Source organism: Lutjanus erythropterus, chromosome 10 (genome assembly GCF_056507025.1).
Source record: "Lutjanus erythropterus isolate fLutEry1 chromosome 10, fLutEry1.hap2, whole genome shotgun sequence".
Classification (NCBI taxonomy): Eukaryota; Metazoa; Chordata; class Actinopteri; order Lutjaniformes; family Lutjanidae; genus Lutjanus; species Lutjanus erythropterus.
The window spans coordinates 6,099,436-6,117,141 of NC_139326.1; the positions used below are offsets into that span (position 1 = coordinate 6,099,436).

General features: G+C 41.1%; 1 protein-coding gene across 6 annotated transcripts in view; it reads right to left on the reverse strand.

Annotated features, from left to right (window-relative positions):
- Window positions 1-274: 274 nt before the first annotated feature.
- aak1a (AP2 associated kinase 1a) overlaps window positions 275-17,706 on the reverse strand; it is a 36,289-nt gene continuing 18,857 nt past the window's right edge. For 2 of the 6 annotated variants that reach the window (XM_084728037.1, XM_084728041.1), the window contains 6 exons: window positions 17,478-17,671; window positions 16,093-16,161; window positions 13,094-13,195; window positions 11,199-11,375; window positions 10,745-10,834; window positions 275-1,554 (listed from right to left, as the gene is read on the reverse strand). In XM_084728037.1, coding sequence (XP_084584163.1) covers window positions 746-1,554; window positions 10,745-10,834; window positions 11,199-11,375; window positions 13,094-13,195; window positions 16,093-16,161; window positions 17,478-17,671 — 1,441 coding nt within the window. In that variant the 3' untranslated portion in view covers window positions 275-745. Of the gene's footprint in view, window positions 1,555-8,882; window positions 8,983-10,744; window positions 10,835-11,198; window positions 11,376-13,093; window positions 13,196-16,092; window positions 16,162-17,477; window positions 17,672-17,706 lie in introns of all 6 variants that reach the window. The other 4 variants (XM_084728043.1, XM_084728039.1, XM_084728038.1 and 1 more) reach the window with 4 other exon arrangements.

Consider the following 17,706-nt stretch of genomic DNA (forward strand, 5'->3'; position numbering starts at 1 on the left):
AATTTGGTGTTTAAAGGGTTAGTTTGGAATCACTGAAGTCTCACAATAACATAACTAAACTAACTGGTTGAGGCAGAAGTAGACGAGCAAGTCCTGTATTCTGTATGGTACAATTACTGTTTTGCCAAAGGTTGCTTTAGAGTGATCAATATTTGGCTTATAAGACGGCATGCAGTCCAATGGCATGCATCAGATAGTCAGATGCATCAGGTAGTGAGGAAGGAAGTTGGGGAATGTAATTAAAAGTATGTGCACGTTTAAAGTGTGGAAAATATTCTAAATATAGCATAAACTTATAGTAATTTTTTTTAGGTGGCTAAAATATGTTTTGATGCAGACTGTCCACAGTAGTACATTGTTTAGTTTCCTACACCAGTACTCTCCAAAGTGGGGGTGTGTCGACCGCCATCTACTGTAACATAAGTAACTGACTATAGATGAGTATCTCATACAATCCCACTTCAAAAATCCAAACTATCCCTTTACGAATAATTCATAAGGAAAAAGGAAGTGACGGTAAAAATGAAAAGTGAACTGGAGTCTGGGAATGATGTCAGTTTTCTTACTCTAACGGAGCATTCAAGTGTGAAGATGACGTTGCACTATCAGAACTAATTGGAGCCGGTTAAGAATGAGATCCATGCAGGCCTGCAGTCCAGCTGCAGCGCTGGTGACAGCATGCAGTGCGCCTGGTATAGTTTGCATAATTTAGTGGCCCGCTGCCCTGCCCTTTGTGTGTGTGCATTCAGGGCTTTTCTTGAGGGGCCTTGAGGTGAAAGGGCGCAGAGACGAAAGGGTCCACAGCGCTCACTTCTGAGGTCCATGAGTGAAGAGGTCCAACCGGGACTGACGCCACAGCGGCTTGCCTGCTCACGTTAGACACCACTCTGTGAGCTGCTACTGGCTGCTGCGGCACAGGTCCCTCAAAGTGTCGGGAATATTTGGCCAGAGCTTGCGGGCGGAACGGCTGCTGGGCGACTTGTCCCAACGCACCTTGATCTCCAGCTGCGTGAGGATACGAGGTCTTGGGCTGAGCTCCAGCAGCCTCCTTTCTTTTTCCAAAGGGAGCCTGAGAGAACACGTCAAGCTGCTGCTGAGCTGAAAGCGGGGCGCGTGGAAACGGGGCATTGGCAAACACGTCGCCGGCGTCTTCTTGCCCGATCCGAAAGGGCGCTTTTGAGAACACATCCGCGGCGACTTCTGCCCCCTGTGCTGGCTCATGTGCATGCTGGGAGTGATTCTGAGCGAAGGTGCTCGGAGCAGGTTGGTGGAAGGTAGTAGTTGGTTGTGTCGGTGCCGAGTGGAGGGCTAACTGAGGTTCTTCTTCGTCCTCAGAGTCCATCAGCAGAGGTCTGGAGCCGCTGCAGTCATGGGCTGCTACATGACTCTCAGTGGCTCCTTCCCTTTCCTGCTGCTCTTCCTTACAGGCTTCTTTCTCCTCGTCTTCATCGCTGGAGTGCACACATCTCTCGTTTGTTTGAGATTCTCCTTCAGGAGGTTCAGTCTCCTGTCCTTCACCAAGCACAGAGTAGCCATTAGTCTCCCCTTGCACATCTGTATCAGAGAGCAGAGATAGAGAAGAACATATCAGAGGTGAACAAAAACGTTAAAGGGATGGTTCGAATGTTTCTGAGGTGCGGCTGTATGAGGTACTCATCTATAGTCAGTGTATTAACTACAGTAGATGGTGGTCGGCAAGCTCCCAATTTCAAAAAGAAGTAGGGGTACTGGTGTAGGCAGCTGAACAGATTATTTTCCCCACTTTACCTCGCTGTCTGACAGTAAACCACAATTATGTCAGCCAGCATCTCCTGTGTTCTGTGAGATAAAATTATTGTTTTTGCCAATAAAGTTTGGTTGGTTTGTAAAGAGTGATATTCGGCTCACATAATAGTAGTTTACCATTGGAAAAGACTGTGTGACGGCAACGTATAGTGATGAAAACATCCTAAATATAGTGCACTCTTGAACTGGTATTGCTTTTTTAAGTGGGACAATTTTTAGGTAGCTACAACACATTTTCCCACTGACCCTATCCACAGTAAATTGCTTGTCTTCCGTTCTGGTGCCCCTCTCTGCTTCTCCAAACTGCGAGCACACTGACTGCCATCTACTGTAGGTAAAACACTGTAGATAAGTGCCTCATACAACCCCACTTCAAATAATCCAAACTATCCTTTTAAACAGTATATATATTGTACCAAAATTTTTCCACCTGAGGTCCAGCTGCCCGTTTATCTAGCAGACCATCAAACCTCAGTCACATGACACACTACATGACCAGTTGATCATCTGTAACATCTGTAACCACTGAAGAATCAATGAGAACGACCCAACAGTGAGAAACCAGCACACGACTACAACAATACGGACATATTCTACTCTGAACAGGTCACATTAGACAGACAAAGACTAGCCAGCTCTACCATTACAACATCAAATAACCTTGTTTCCACAAATTATTCCACAAATCGTTTCCACAGCTGCAGTAGCATCCTCAACCTCCAGAAACATATGAGGAGGGAAACAGTGGCAGCAGTTTTTGCTTTTGGTTAGAAATGACTGTGTTGAGGTAGAGGGAGTTCAGAGGGAGTCAGTGAGGTCTGTGGAAACAAGGACAAAGGGCCTTCACAGCAAAAGTAGAGGTAATTAGGGACAGACAAGGTTTGCACAGATGAGCAGAGACAGATCAGTCTTACCTCAGCAGTGTCGACAGCAGCTGTTAACTGGCAGCTCTTGGGAAGATGTTAGTTGCAGCCATTAAAGGAAAACACCAGCTTTTGCTTTTGTTTTGGGGAATTTTTCCTCCATCACTTGTCTGTTTTAAACTGTCCACAGCCCATTTCACAAACTATAAATTTTTCTATATGCATTGAGCCAAACTGAAAACGGGTCAGAGCTGACTACCAAAACAACAACTGACCGTGAGACTTCTCATGTAATCATGTGGAATAACAGCTATCAGTTCTTCACATTACAGCTCATAGACTCTAGGGTCTGTCTGTGGTACAATCCAGCAAAAAGGAACAGGAACTCAAAGTCCTTTATCAAAGCTTCTGGCCTGTAATCACAACATCAGTGAACAGTAATCAGGGTTCAGCATTAACCCATTTGTGGCCATGGTTAAAGGGACAGTTCACCCAGAAATTAAAATTCAGTCATTATCTACTCACTCTCATGCCGATTGAAGGTCAGGTTTAGTTTTTTAATCCGTAAAACACTTCAGTTTGAAAACTGGTCACCATTTACTTACACTGTTCGGGAGATTCTGCAAGGCTGTTTTCCTGTGAAACTCTAGCCGTGTTTTGTAGACTTAAAAAAAAACAACTAAACCATACTTTCAACCGGTATGAGGGTGAGCAGACAGCTCATTTTCCATCTGAAATTATGCCTTAAGGAAACACCACAGCACAATTCACGGGAAAAAAGAACGAGTGTCAAGTGTCACTTTTAGTAAGGCTGTATTTAGTTGCGCCTTTCTGTGTTGTTTTTTACCTATGTTTCAATTTGGGCCAGGAAAAATTAACTTTGTCCACAAAGTTTACAGGCTTGGTGTCTAACAACATCAGGGTCCCAAGCAGCTATGGATAATAAATGAATGTCTACCAACATTCAGGAAGCATAGAACATCTAAGATATGAGAGGCTCACAAAAAAGCCCAGAAACCCTAGAAAACACTGGAATAGTCCTTTAAAGTAACAGTACTAGGTGGAAAACAACTGTGCTAGTTGTCAGACAGACAAATGTCTGATGAGGTTTGTAGTAAGAGGTAAAAACATATCTCCATAGCACAAGACACAGTAAATAATGTTTCACTGACTGAACTGAAATCTGAGCAGAAAGGTCTCAGTGAAACCATCAAGTTAGATTACATCATCTGTGATCTAATTTGGCTCCCAGAAAGAAAAATGATCCGTCCGCTAATGAAAATGATGAAAATGGAAGAATGAATCTTCAGACTGCCAATAAAACCACCCGGCTCTTATTTCTTCTGCGCAAAAATCAAATAACGTGACCCAAACACTTAATTTACATTCACATTAATGAGTTTTATTCTGTCTCTCTCTTTTTGAACCTTAATTCATAAAAATAGAAGTACACACTCCATAATGGTCCTGCTTTGACAAATGAACATCTGCCAAACATTTTGATATAATCAAAGTCATTTTTACACCTGCCACCATAATCAACCCAACCAGCACAACAAGTACATCAGTTTCACACGGCAACACAAGTAAAAGTCTACGGCCAAGGCGAGAACTCTACAGGATACAGCACTGTAGTGTCTGATAAGAACATGAAGCATTATTGTAGGATTGCATAGATTAGCCACAGAAATGCAAATGACTTAACTGAACACCATCAGATGTAAAGAATAAAAGCATAGTTTTATTTACCCATGCCGGTTCTTACAGTACTGTCGATGTCTATGACTTACATTTACAATATGTCATACTGCAGGGAGGAGGAGGAGAAAGCTAGTTATGCCCCAAACTGTTTACTGTTTGTATGTACAGATCTAAGGTGATATGAACCCTAGACAGAGACGTGTGCCTATGCAAAGGACGTTCTTTGGCTAGAGAAAAGCCAGACTGAAAGGTAATACTTGGCTGGATTTTGACAGTAAAGGTGTAAAGTCAGTTGCACTGATTGTGATCAGATGTAATACCAAATTATGTGGCTGTTTTTCCAAGTCAAATAAGCCTTTCGGTTACACTTTCTATGATGCCAGTGTTTCTAATAATGCATTATAAACACACTAATAATGCATTAGAATATGTACATAGCACTGTATAGTTATAAGCACTGAAATATTCACAATGATTCATAACAAAAATCTTAACACATTATAAGACATTTTTATAATGACAGCCATGATACAATTTCTATTTGATTTTAACTGAGAGGACTGCAGTTAATATCAGATGAGAACATACGTCCATTTAATGGAAATTATAATGAATAAGAATTATTTTACATTATATTTCCTGTTCACTCACTTAAGTTTTTTTTTTGGCAGGGATCATAAAGTATTATCATAAGTCATTATAAAAAGCTTCATACTGAGTTATAATTACTGTCATAAAACATTGTGAATATCCAGGAGTGTTTATACCTATACTATACAGAGCAATATAAGTGCGTTTAAAATGCATTACAGGCCTTATAGAAAGTGTTAACAACCTTTCTTGAAATGAAAGAGACCTTCACGTATCAAAGTGAAAGGTGCTGCAGAGATATCAGGAAATAAGTTCTGTCATTAGCTCTGTGTTGCTGCCTGTTGGATGAAATCTATCCCAGTAATATTCATTAACTTACAAGAACCAGTAGTACGTGAAGAACTGCGGTGGAGAGATAGAAATACTACCCAGTCAGGTAAGTCATAAGCACTTCGTTTCATGTATCGATGGTGACGTCTAAAACAGAAGCTGAATGTTTGACATGGATGGAGAGAAAAGACAAGAGGGACTCTAGAGAGAGGAGAGGGTCAACATCTGTGCACTCTTAAATACAGCTTCATACACAAATATTTGTTTTATCTATATATCCTTATAAATTTTACATTTTTCATAATGGTACTCATACATTCATTCTAAAGCACTATCAATAATAATCACATTTATTCATACCATGATAGCTGAAATGCTTTTAAATATTACACACTAAAAAAATCTACTTTTACCAGTGCTGACAAGAGCGAAAATGAGAAGAAATTAATGGTGATTTTATGTACATATAAAGGAGTTTTTCTGAATTTCTCCCATGGCTGAGATGAATGTCACACTGGCCACATGTCCTCATGTATGTGGGAGGAACAGACTGGATAGATTAGACAGAGATATTTTCATGTAAAGCTTATTTGTATCTACACTGAAATCTACACTGTACCTCCCTCTCTGAAACAGCTGTATGCTGCTAAAAATCTGCTCATCTTCACCGAACCTGAGAGCAGACTGACACATGGCAAACATACCATAATAATAAAGTCTTTCCTTTAGCTTTGGCTTGGCTACAGGTCGAAATTAGCGGAATCCCTTTTGTTTCTACTGTGCTTATCTTGACAATGTGATTTTACGTTCCTGCACATAAAAAGATGTAATAATAAAATCCACACATGTACCATTAACGGTGTTACGAAGTGTTGTAGATAATGCTGACAGCGAAAGCATCCTGCCGTGGCGACGGAGCCGAATAAATCAGCCATGTTAACACTGACTTCACCAGTTTTGACGGATCTACAGGTGGAGTTTTTGAAGAAGTAATACCCTGCTTCACATCCAGAAAGATGTGACAACTACAATTAAGCTGAAGCTGCAGCTCTTAATACAGTACATTTGCTATGTTAGCTTAGATAAATAGCTGTTAAAACATGGATACTGGTCTCTGTGGGAATACTAGCACAGAATTGACACAGAATTTGGCTTCTTAAATTGCTGCAGACTGAGATTAGGGATGGGAATGAAGAACCAGTTCAAAATTGTACGATCCAACAGAATTGTGTGCCTCCAATCTTTTTTTGTTTGTTTGTTTGTTTACTGATGCAGCAATGATTTTCCTTGTAAATTACAAAACAATGATATCAAACATGTCTAAGCTGCCTGGAACTTGAAACAATAAGGATTCGTGGCAAATTGTGGCTTAATTTCACGATGAAAGATGATAGAAGTGCTAGTTGAAATGTCTGTAAAATTATCCTTTCAAGTGTGGAAGCACCATTAACACAACCCAGCAGCTTGTCTGTTACGAGGGTAAATATTCTGCTCTAATAATATTAGCCCCATGCAGGAAGGCTTACCACATTTTTCTCTTTGACTGAACCAAAATTAAAACAAACACTGTACAAATATTCTCTAATTTTAGAAATCAATAAGGTAATTGGAATCGATAAAGAACTGGACTGATGAGCTGAATCAATAATAGTGTTTGCATCAATAAAATATAATCAATTCCTATCCCTAAAACCCAGTTCAGACCAAAGACTCACAATGAGATGAAACCATTTTAGAACGCTGCCCCACTCAGCTTGAATCAAACCGACTGATGGTGTCGTCTGCCACTCAGTTTGTCAAATCGCCAGCGGCTGGTTTTAGAACGCTCTTGTTTCAACGGCCAATCAGCTCATAGCAAAGTCAGTAAACTGTCAGTAATGGCAGAACTTTGAAGGAGGAAAGAGAGGATCACCTCCTCAACTTGTTTGAGGAACAGCTATATCTTCAGGCCACTTTCAGAGAGAATCAGGCGTTGTGCAGTGGCCTGGCAGGTTTTTACTTGTGCTGAGAACATAAATGCTGTGAAATAATCAGAAAATAACTTTTTATTTCTCTAATTCACTGGCTCTCTCTTGCCAGTGCTCACTGGTCTGATAACCCACAGCTGCTTGGTGTATCTTAGTCATGTCTAGACGGGAACTGTGCGAAACTCTCACGAGATTTGTACGCATTATTTCTTATCTGTGCACCTTATACAAACAATTCATCTTTTATAATGTGAGAAAGCTGTGGTTAAGATCTGGGTCGGTTCAGGGACAGAAAACACTTGACTAGGTTTAGGGAAAGATCATGGTTTGGGTTGAAATGATCACTTTCATGAGATCTTTCACAGGTCTGGGATTGCATTTGAGACACAAATGTCTGTTTCTGTCTCTCCCTCTGCACACAGCTTGTATGTTTTGCCTTTAATCAATACCTGGGACTGCAGCAAGTAACTCACTATCACTGTGTTCATTTTTATTTTAAGACCCTACAAATTATACTGAGCTAAAAAAAAGAGCTGAAGGACAGACAGCCATTGTGATGGCTGTGACAGACCGTCTCATCTGGTCGTATTGGTGTAAACTAGCACGTTTTCAGAACATTGCAGACCAGTGCATTACAAGTAGTTGCAAGTTTCAACCCCTCTTGTCATGAATCTTTGGCCTGAACTGAGCGTAACTGAGATCATATCCAAACAAAACGTTTGGAAAAAGGCAGCCTAGAGGGCCATCCAAACCAAGAACTATAAATATAAAAATATCGATTTAAAAATCATTCAAACTCAAGAGGAAGGCAGAGTCCAGACCGCAGTTTTATAGTTGGAGTGTCGACTCCATCCACTTGAATTAGAATGATTTTTAAACATGATTTGTTATAGTTATAGTTCTTGGTGTGGATGGCCCTTTATTCTCCTTTCACAACTGTAAACTATAACAGTTATAGAAATCTGTACAGGCAGCCCAAAGCTGAGATTTTTTTTTCTTTACAAACTGGTTCAATCAGTGCAAACAGCTCTCAGTGGTTCCCTCAGGGTGCGTCTTTGTTTGATCAATTGTTTAGTTCAAAGCGTTCACAGGAAAGTGAATCACATGTCCTGCAGGTCTACAGCATTTTGGCTCTTCACTCTTTAGTCAGACCCCTGACACAAATGAGCATGCCTGAAGGTGGCTTGTTTAAATAAAGCTTCAACCCTGAACAAGTACACAAAGTGAGCACGATGCAGCTGTGATCAAGCGGTTTTACAAGTGCATACGATGACAGTCGGATCACCATGGCAGTGCACTCAATGGGGATATTAATGCAGGTATGAGGAAAGCATGAGGAAGACCATGGTGTGGCCGGCGGGAACAAAAGCAGACGATATGCTCAGGCGTTAATGAAAAGATTTTTACCAGCGTGGGAATGTCAACGGCCAGCAGAGATATATGAAACCAGCTGATCAGGCAACTAGAGATGGAGCTGAGGCCAAGGAGGCACATAAACAGAACGGTTCCACTGAACCGATCTATGCTGGCTCCTCTGTTTCACTTCATAAGGTGCTACATTAAGTGCCTCTGCTTCCCCATCTCTATCCCCCACCCTCCCTCTCCCTTTGTTAGGATTGCACACTGCCCCTTCGACCTCTCCCACCCCCTCTAGAGGTCGATGAGCTGATCCACCAGCAGAAGGGAGCGGGCCAAGTTGGGGATGCTGGACTCTGAACTGCCACTGTTGCTGCGCGAGTGACCACCTGAAACGTGCCAGAAAGAGAGAGAAAGAGACAGAGATGGACATGGAAGAGCCGAGGGAGAAAAGTGAAAAACAAGCAAAAGAATAAGTAATATTAACAAAGATGGTATGGAGAAATTAAGAGCGAGGGGTTGATGAAGATGAAAATGATGGCAGAGCAGAGAGGTGCATGAACGGGGGCAAAAAGAGAAAGAGAAACAGGCAGAGAGTGAGCTGGGATCATCTTTACACAGCTGCATCATTACAGGGGGAGAGTACGGGAATGCCTTTCTAACATGAGGAGTAGGGATGGGCGGATCGATTCTCACAAGCTACTCATTTTGTATTGATGAAAGATAATAACACTACATAAATATAAAATGTGGGTGGCTGCATCACTTCCAAATGTTTTCAGTAGCTTTGCATGTTTGAATCAGACTTGAGAGATGGCAGAAAGGAAATGTGGCAGGGTGTGGTGCTACTTTTAAGATGCACTATTTGTGACAACAAAGTCCCACACAGCAGCAACATGAGCAACCGATTAAAACATTCAAACAACACTGCCTGAGTCATAAGTCATAAGGAGGCTGAACGAAAAGAAGACATCCATTTTATTATCATTTTAGCAAACTATTTTTGTAAAATAAACTATTACTCTTACCCTTATCAGCACAAATATTTTTATATAATTGTACTATTTGCTTTGGAAATGAATTTGTTATTAAAGGGATAGTTCAAATTATTTGATCTTGGGTTGTATGAAGTACTTGTCAATAGCCATGTATTAGTACCGGTGTAGGAAGCCAAGCAATGTACTATTGTGGATGGGGTCCGCACTAAAAAGTATTTTATTTTGGACAGAGTCGTATTTTTCTTTTATAATGGCAGTTTCCTGTCAGAAAAGGCTGTCTGACCGCAAAGTAAAACAGTGAAAACATTCTAAATATAGCATACACTTATAATATATATATATTTTTTGTCTGAAATATGTTTTTCTACTGACCCTGTCCACAGCGGTTCATTGCTTAGCTTCTGTGCTGCTACTCCTCTCTGCTTCTCCTAACTGTGATTGAACTATTACCACTACTGTAGGTCTTGGTAGCAATGGATTACATGTAATTGGGATTATTTAATGAGATTATAAAAAATAAGTAACTATAATCAGTCTAGTGTCAAATATTAATTGATTACTTGATTGCATACTTAAAAATTGTGTTACTTTTTTTCAGGAGAACACTAGCAACTGATTAAAAGATTTCTTAGACAACTGTTCCACAAAAAAAGACCCTCTGCAAAAATCCACTTTATTTGCACTGGAAATATTGAGGTATTTAAAAAGAATTTTTGTGGAAATTTCTTTTCCCCCATAAAAATCACTATTATTTAAAAAAAAATTACATACCCATTTAAAATGATCAGTATCAAATATCTGTAAAACTGTTGCAAAAAGTATCATATCAAATTTTAAAGGTTTGGTATCGCCCATCCCTAATGAGGAGACTTTCAGGGTAAACTACAAAGAGCCAAGCACCTGCAAGGCGGAGAACCACTGGCAGTGTAACATTAAAAACAAAAGAGAGAAAGATGACTAATGTGAGAGTTTGATGGGATAAAAAAGCCTCAATGTGACAAGCACAGCACACCCATACAAGGTTTCTCACATCAGCAGTCAGAGGGAACAGCTATAGTGACTGAATCTGGGTGCTAAGTCATTCACCTCGGTGGCTAATGGTCTGGGCTTCAGCAGGTGTGAGTGCTCATCTCGGGGATTCTGGTAACCTTACCTTGATTTGAGTTTTTGGAGATGAGCACAGGAATAGGGTCAAACTCGTCGTCATTGCCCTTCTCCCCACACGACATGAGGAAAGCAGAGTCTGCGGTGAAGGAAGAGGAAGTGAAGGAATGATGGAGGGGGGGAAAGAAGTTAACTCAGCCAAAGAAAAGAGCAAAAAGAAAGGAGGATGCAAGTAGATTAAAAATAGATGGAGCCAGGGCAGTCACAGTATTTAAAAGCCATGCACTTTAGGTGGCTTTTGGCTCTTCTACACATGAGTCAAGGGTCTGTAAAGCCGTTCTGAATGTGTCTATATTTTATTCCATTTGTCATGTTTTTTCTCTGTTTGAACAGGCCCTCCTGTTTTTGGAAGGATCTGTAGTCTGTGATGGTTTCATCACGAGCCGAAACACCCAGCAGACATAAGGTTAGCTGAGGAGCGCTGCAAAGGCGGGAAGTCTTACCAGCAGCTGTCTGACCAGGCGGCAGCTCCTCCAGACAGGATCCAGAGCCGGAGCCAGGAGGAGCAGAGGAGGAGGAGGAGGAGGAGGAAGGGAGAGCAGAAACAGGCTGGTTTCCGTGAGGAGAAGTGTGAGATAACAGATCGCAACCCAGCAGAGAGTCCTCCCCAGTGAGAGAGTCTAAGACAGGATGAAGCAAAGCCAGAGAGACAAGGGGTCACAGTAAAAATAAGACTGTTAGCTTACAGAGCAAAGGAAAATGCATTTTGTTAGTTAAGACAGTTCACTGTTTTATCTCTGAAAGCTTATAATCAACAGCATCACAGGGAAGTCTTAGTGGAAATCCTATTTCAGGGGTTAGGGGCAGGAACTACAATTTAACCCCTTGTCTAGACTGCAAACGTCATGTCAGCATCACGCTCACATGACGACCTTGTTCACACCACAATGACACGTCTGTCTATACAGGATCTGTCTTGTAGCTGTCTGATTGAAGTATCAGCAGTCTACAGTTTTCTTTCAATATGTATGAATGCTCCCGATGTATTTTACCATCAACATGATGCATAGGCACTGCAGTGTGTGCATGCAGTGAGTGTGGATGAGCAAAAGAGGAAAAGGAAAAAAGGGAACACTGGTGGCTGCACTCAAAGCAGACGGGGGTTGGTAATCAGACCAGAGGGACTGAAGTTCAGCAGTGAAGTTGTCTAGTGACAGTAAATGTACAGGTACTGCAGAAAAACTTCATGGAATTCCCATGTCTTCTTTCATCTATTGGATCACAAACTGGAGCAGAGTGAGACATTGGCTCCACCTTGGTAACAAAATATGGGTAAAATATGTTTGTGCATTCATACACATATTGTTAAAAAATAAACATTTATATTTCAGACACAGCTAAGATGCGAGATGCACGGAGCTTGTGCAGACAGCTGCATAGTTTAAAATGAAAGTGTTCCAGATAGAGAACTAGAGAGCAGCAGCAAGTTTCATCACGATACGATATTATATGAATTCTTTGGACAACAATACAATATTTTCTGGGATCACAAAGTCTGTCACGATACGATTATGATTTGATTCAATTCAGGAGCCTGCAACCAATATCAGATAATATTGTGTGTCCATTTAACACACTGAGTTACATTTATGACCGAACTCCAGAACATTGAATGGATATATTGATCCAGAATAATGCATTGTAACACGCCTATTGTTCTGTGTCTTTTTATTGGACATAAATGTTTATGAGTGTATTGTTGAATAAATGGCTTCAGGTCGCAGTTACGCCTGTGAGACACAGACACAGTTGGGATTCGAGCCTGCATTGCTTTATCAGAGGGGAATGTGTGGCCATAAAAGAGCCGGTAAGATCCCATGAACCTGAAGAGACACATAAAGGCTCACCACAGATAAACTGAGGTAGGGTAAATGTTAAATTGTTTTTGTTCTTTATCTATATGGATTCAACCAGTAGGGCAGCGGTGTTTGGCTGTGTTTTGGATCATTCAACCTGTGTTTTTCTTCAGATTACAAAAAGATATAATCTTAAGGCACTTAACACAGGACTGAGACTAAGACTACATTAAAAAATAATGGATTTACACTACTTCACACTATGGAAAAGCCCAGGATTATGGTCCATATCTCTGTGCTACAACAACTGTTCCAGTCACTGAAGTTGGCCACTATTTTGAAAGAGCGACATTTTGTTCTGTTGTTGTTTTTGCCAGGACAGTGCCTGCAGTTGTAAAAAACCCTCAATAAAAACTTTGGGTCAAGTTGAAATGAACGAGTGACAAGGGGATCATGACCATAACTGGAAACAATTACTCCTTGATCAAAACACTGCAAAGAATTATGTGAAGATTTCCTATTCTGAGGTCCAGGATGCTAACCTGGCATGCTGGCAGGGATGAGCTCTGGCTGGCCTGCATGTCGCTGAGCCTGGGGGGCTTCCAGACCAGGAATCAGTGAATCCACACAAATCTCTGCCTTTGCTACAAGGAGACAGCAAGCGGAAAAAACAGTGATACAAAGACGTTAAAGAAAACAGATTGCCTTAGTAAGGATAAAGCTGATGAAGGCCATCTTTACTCCTTCCCCCAGTGGGTCTTTTTCTGACTTCATGCAAGTGAAAGAGGAGAAGGAAGGCAAGGAAGACGCATGCAGGGCAGACGGGGAATTTTAGGGCGAGGCAGGGGACAAAACAGAGCTAGTACCATTGGTGGAGCTCTCTGCATAACTACTGAGGGGGTCAGCCGGGGTTAAAAGGTCGGGGAGCAGCAGAGAAGTTTCAGAGGACTATAGTCCCCCAATCAGCTTCTCTGTGAGCGAGCCAGGGGAAGAAGATGGAGAGAGGTCGGCGACAACAGATGGTGAGACATACACAAAAGGCAGTGAGGGAGGATTTGGCATACGAATGAAGAAGGATCAGAAAAAAACGGTTCAGCGTTAATGTTCTTTACCACTTGTGGTCAGGCAAGTGGGCAACCCTTATTGTTGAACCCTGTCATGTTACTATACATTCACATCACTCAACAATCAAGTTGCTTGAAACGTCAATGAAATCATAATATAATGAGTGGAATCTCATGCATCCAAAGGACAAAACTCCACCAGCATTTACCAAACAATCACTGAAGAAGACATCAGAGTGTTTTTCAGGCCTCTGAGGTACAAGTTTTAACACCAGACATTTAATTATACAAAACAAGCCACAGCAGTCAGTGAGTCATAGATTGCCCTGATGCACTGTCTCTGTCCAACATTCTCAACTCATGTTTGGACCAGTTCAGACAAATGAGCAAAGGAAATCTTTGTTAAGTTGGCCTTACCAAAGCCTGCACATATATATATATATATATAAAAATGTTATTTTCTGAAAACTATGCAATTATAAAAAATTAGTGATTTGATTAAGCTCAAATAAAGTCCATGCATGAAACAAAAAATTACTTTTCGACTTTTCACTGCAGCTCATACTTACAGGAAACTGCTATGGGGTAAAATTGGGTGGAGGGCCTTAGACAAGGAATGTGTTGGCTCAGAAAATGGCACAGCAGATGTGACCTTTTGCCCCCCTCACTATAGGAAAGAGGCCAACACTGATGAAAAGCTTTTTACAAACCCTAAATGTCAAAAAGCTAATTTCCACAACTAAACTCAATAGAGAACATATGCAGGGCTGCAACTAACATTATTGATTAATCTTCCAATAATATTTCTAGATTAATTAATTGTTTGGTCTATAAATTGTCACAATAGTGACAAATGTTTCATGAAGTCAAAGGTGATGCCTTTGAATGTCTTAGAATTAAATTTAATGTCAACTTTATGACCATATTGGCAAAAGTATGAAAGATGTAATGGAAGATAAGTGTGGGTTTTAAGCCCTAGAAAACAATTATTTACCAAGTGCTTGAATTTAGTACATTACTGTAATACTCACATATTCATTTTGCCTGAAAAAGGCACACACAAATTCTGGATTCTGCTGCCACATTAAAAGGTTCCTTTTCATTACTAAATGACTGCCTTTTGAAAAAATATGTTTTTTTTCAAAAGGCAGCAACAATGTTTACAACAACAGAGGAAGAAGGGGAGAGGCTTCAGCATGACAATAAATTACGCCAAAGTGATACACATTTGACAATTATTTATGATGTTACAGTATATTATATAGTATATAGTATATAGTATATAGTATATATATAGTATATACTTATAATGCCTTACTTCAGATTTTTAAATTCAATATATTTTTTTAAATACTTTTAAGACCCCACGGGTACCCTTTACATATTTTACTTAAATCCAACAAGGCTGTCTTTATACTAGATGCTGCTCAGGTGGGGCTCTCAGCTCCACCAGCAAAAGGCCTGCCTGTGTTTGCTTGTGTGCATCCTATTTGAGTGAGCGACACAGAGAGAATCAAAGAGACAGCTTAGGCTGGGTGGAGAAGATTAACCACATCCTGATTATGTAATAGCCTCAACATTTTTATCCTCTCGGTTCAGGCCTTAAACAGCAACTTCACAAAGGTGGTTACACAGCTAAGAAGCATGCACATCCAAAAGGGCAAAAGGCTGAACTGAGGAGAACATAAAAGGCTGGGTCATCATTTTAACAAGGCAGCATGCTTAACTTTCTCTCGTTCTTAGGGCCACTGGTAAGCAGGCTCCTCCAGCAGTAAGGCAATCCAATTAACAAAGGAGAATTTGTCCTTCGTGTTGCCAGGCAACAGCAAAAGCACAGATCTGCAAATGAGATGCGATCTAGCTGTAGCTACGGACGGCCTCTATTCATGGAGGCTGACAAGGAGCCACTGTGAGGCTGCTTGCTATGTCAACAAGATAGAACCATGTACAAATTCAAACCACAAAACTAGACGTCATAAACTAACCGGCGGGAAGTGTGATATCCAGGAAACTACTTCGGTAAATAAAAAAATGACTCATGAGTACTGAGAATATTTGTTCAAGAGCCTATAAGGCCTGAGAGAATCAAAGGCATGGCCCGTTCTGTGTCATGTTCCAACATGAAAATTACCTGTGGTGTCAGAGAGGGTATTAAAAGAGTCCAGGACTGTCAGCAACACTGAACCTGCACTCATGATGTCTGCAAATCTTTCAGTTGCACAACATTGCACAGCAAATAAAGATGGAGGAGAACAAATTAAGGAAGGTGAGAGCATGAACAGAGGAAGACAAGACTGGGTGGAACATGAACTAAATACTTCTGATGTCATCAAGACAACAACACAAGTGGACATAATCCAGCTAAATCGGCTGAATTCCACCTCTGTCAATATGGCACGTAGATGAGAGAAATGTCCACATGATGACTGATACACTGCTGGAGAGAAGAGAGAGAGAAGAATCAGGCAAAGCCTCACCTGGAAAAGCACTGAGCCCTGGAATGAGGTTTTCACTGGAGCCCACCATCTTTTCTCCTGGTGCAGCAGCTGTGTACAAAGAAACAGCAGAATAACAACAATTTTAGAGATGAGCCCTAAAAGTTGCAGATCTGAATCATCAGTCAGAGACCTCTCAGTCAACTGAGATTCTTCAAGACAAGCAGTCGTGTTTTTGTTATGTTTTGTGTTTTATTGGTCAGTGTGCAGTGCACTTCTGGGGACATTTGGGGCCCTGGAAATAGCTGCAGAGTGAGTTGCTTTTTCTCTAAGTAAATTCATTCCACTACGTCAAGTTGTCCCACGTGCTCTAGGGGTGCGCCGATCAACCTTGGAATTGGACAGTTTTCAGCTTGACCAGACATGACTGGTGACCAGCCAGTCAGCATTAGATATCCAATGTACTGGTCAAATATACACAAATGCTTCCCAAGATGGTTACGACATGTACACAGCAACAAAGATGGTAACATCACTGCCATATTCAACGCCACTGGTCACAGCCACATATACTAACATGCTAGCAAGTCATCAGTGTTAAGAGGAGACCTCAAGAACGGGATAAACAGACAAAATGTTTCTCATCCAGACTCGTTTAACCTTCTACTTTTGTTTTTTTCTCTACGTTAAGCATTTCTAAAGCAGTACATCAGTCCCTGGTTTGTTTAAATCTGCTTCCCCATGAGCTCAAGTGAAATCAAGTTCTTCTTGAAATCACGCAAGACTGTGCTCTGTGTAATCTGGAGCTATTAAAATAATTTAAAAGTCAGTTTTGTTATGAACATATAATTTAATTTCCCATCAAAGAAAAGGTACAAAAATGTTTGTGTATTCTGTCAATTATAGTTCTTTGGAAGAAAGAAAATCAGAATTGGCCGGTTAGACTTTTGAAAAAAAGATGAGAATCTGCCAAGAACAGTGCACTCTGTGCATCTCTAGTCCACTCAGTGAAGATGTCTACGATGTGTGTAAAGGCAGCTGCAGACCTGGACCCAGGGTGAGTCTGAAGGCCTGAATACAGTCCCAAACAGACACGTACATGGATCACTGCAGACACCATGAATGCGTGGTAGTGAGTGAGACCAAAGCTGCTGCCTGGAGGAAGAGAGGCCTTTCCTGTTCTTTCCTGGTAATATGATGAAGTCTCTGGCTTTTGTTCGCTATGTAATTTTGGCAAAAAATGTACTTGGCTTGTTTATATATTACGTGAACATCACTGTCACCCTGGATGTCCTGCTGAACCCTGTTCAAAAATCTGGCAGTTCAATAAAGCGTTCAATCCAAATGTGATTCACCTTGAGTTGGGTACAACGCTAAATGATTTTTATCCAACAACGCTGCAGGTGTGTAAGTAAAGCTGAACTTACTCTCAGCAAGCTTTGCAAAGTCTTTGTTGAGCAGCTCCTCTGCTGTTAGTTTGGAGAAGTTGTCATCGCCAAAAGGGTTCCAGCTGGGCTGAGTGCTGGGCGCAGTGAGGGCTGCTTGGGCGTCACCATCACCTGGATGATACACACTCTGTTGGGACGAGCAGGGGGAGCCAGAAGGAGTAGTGCTGGCTGATCTGCAGTACACAAACGTGTAAACATAAACAAGAGT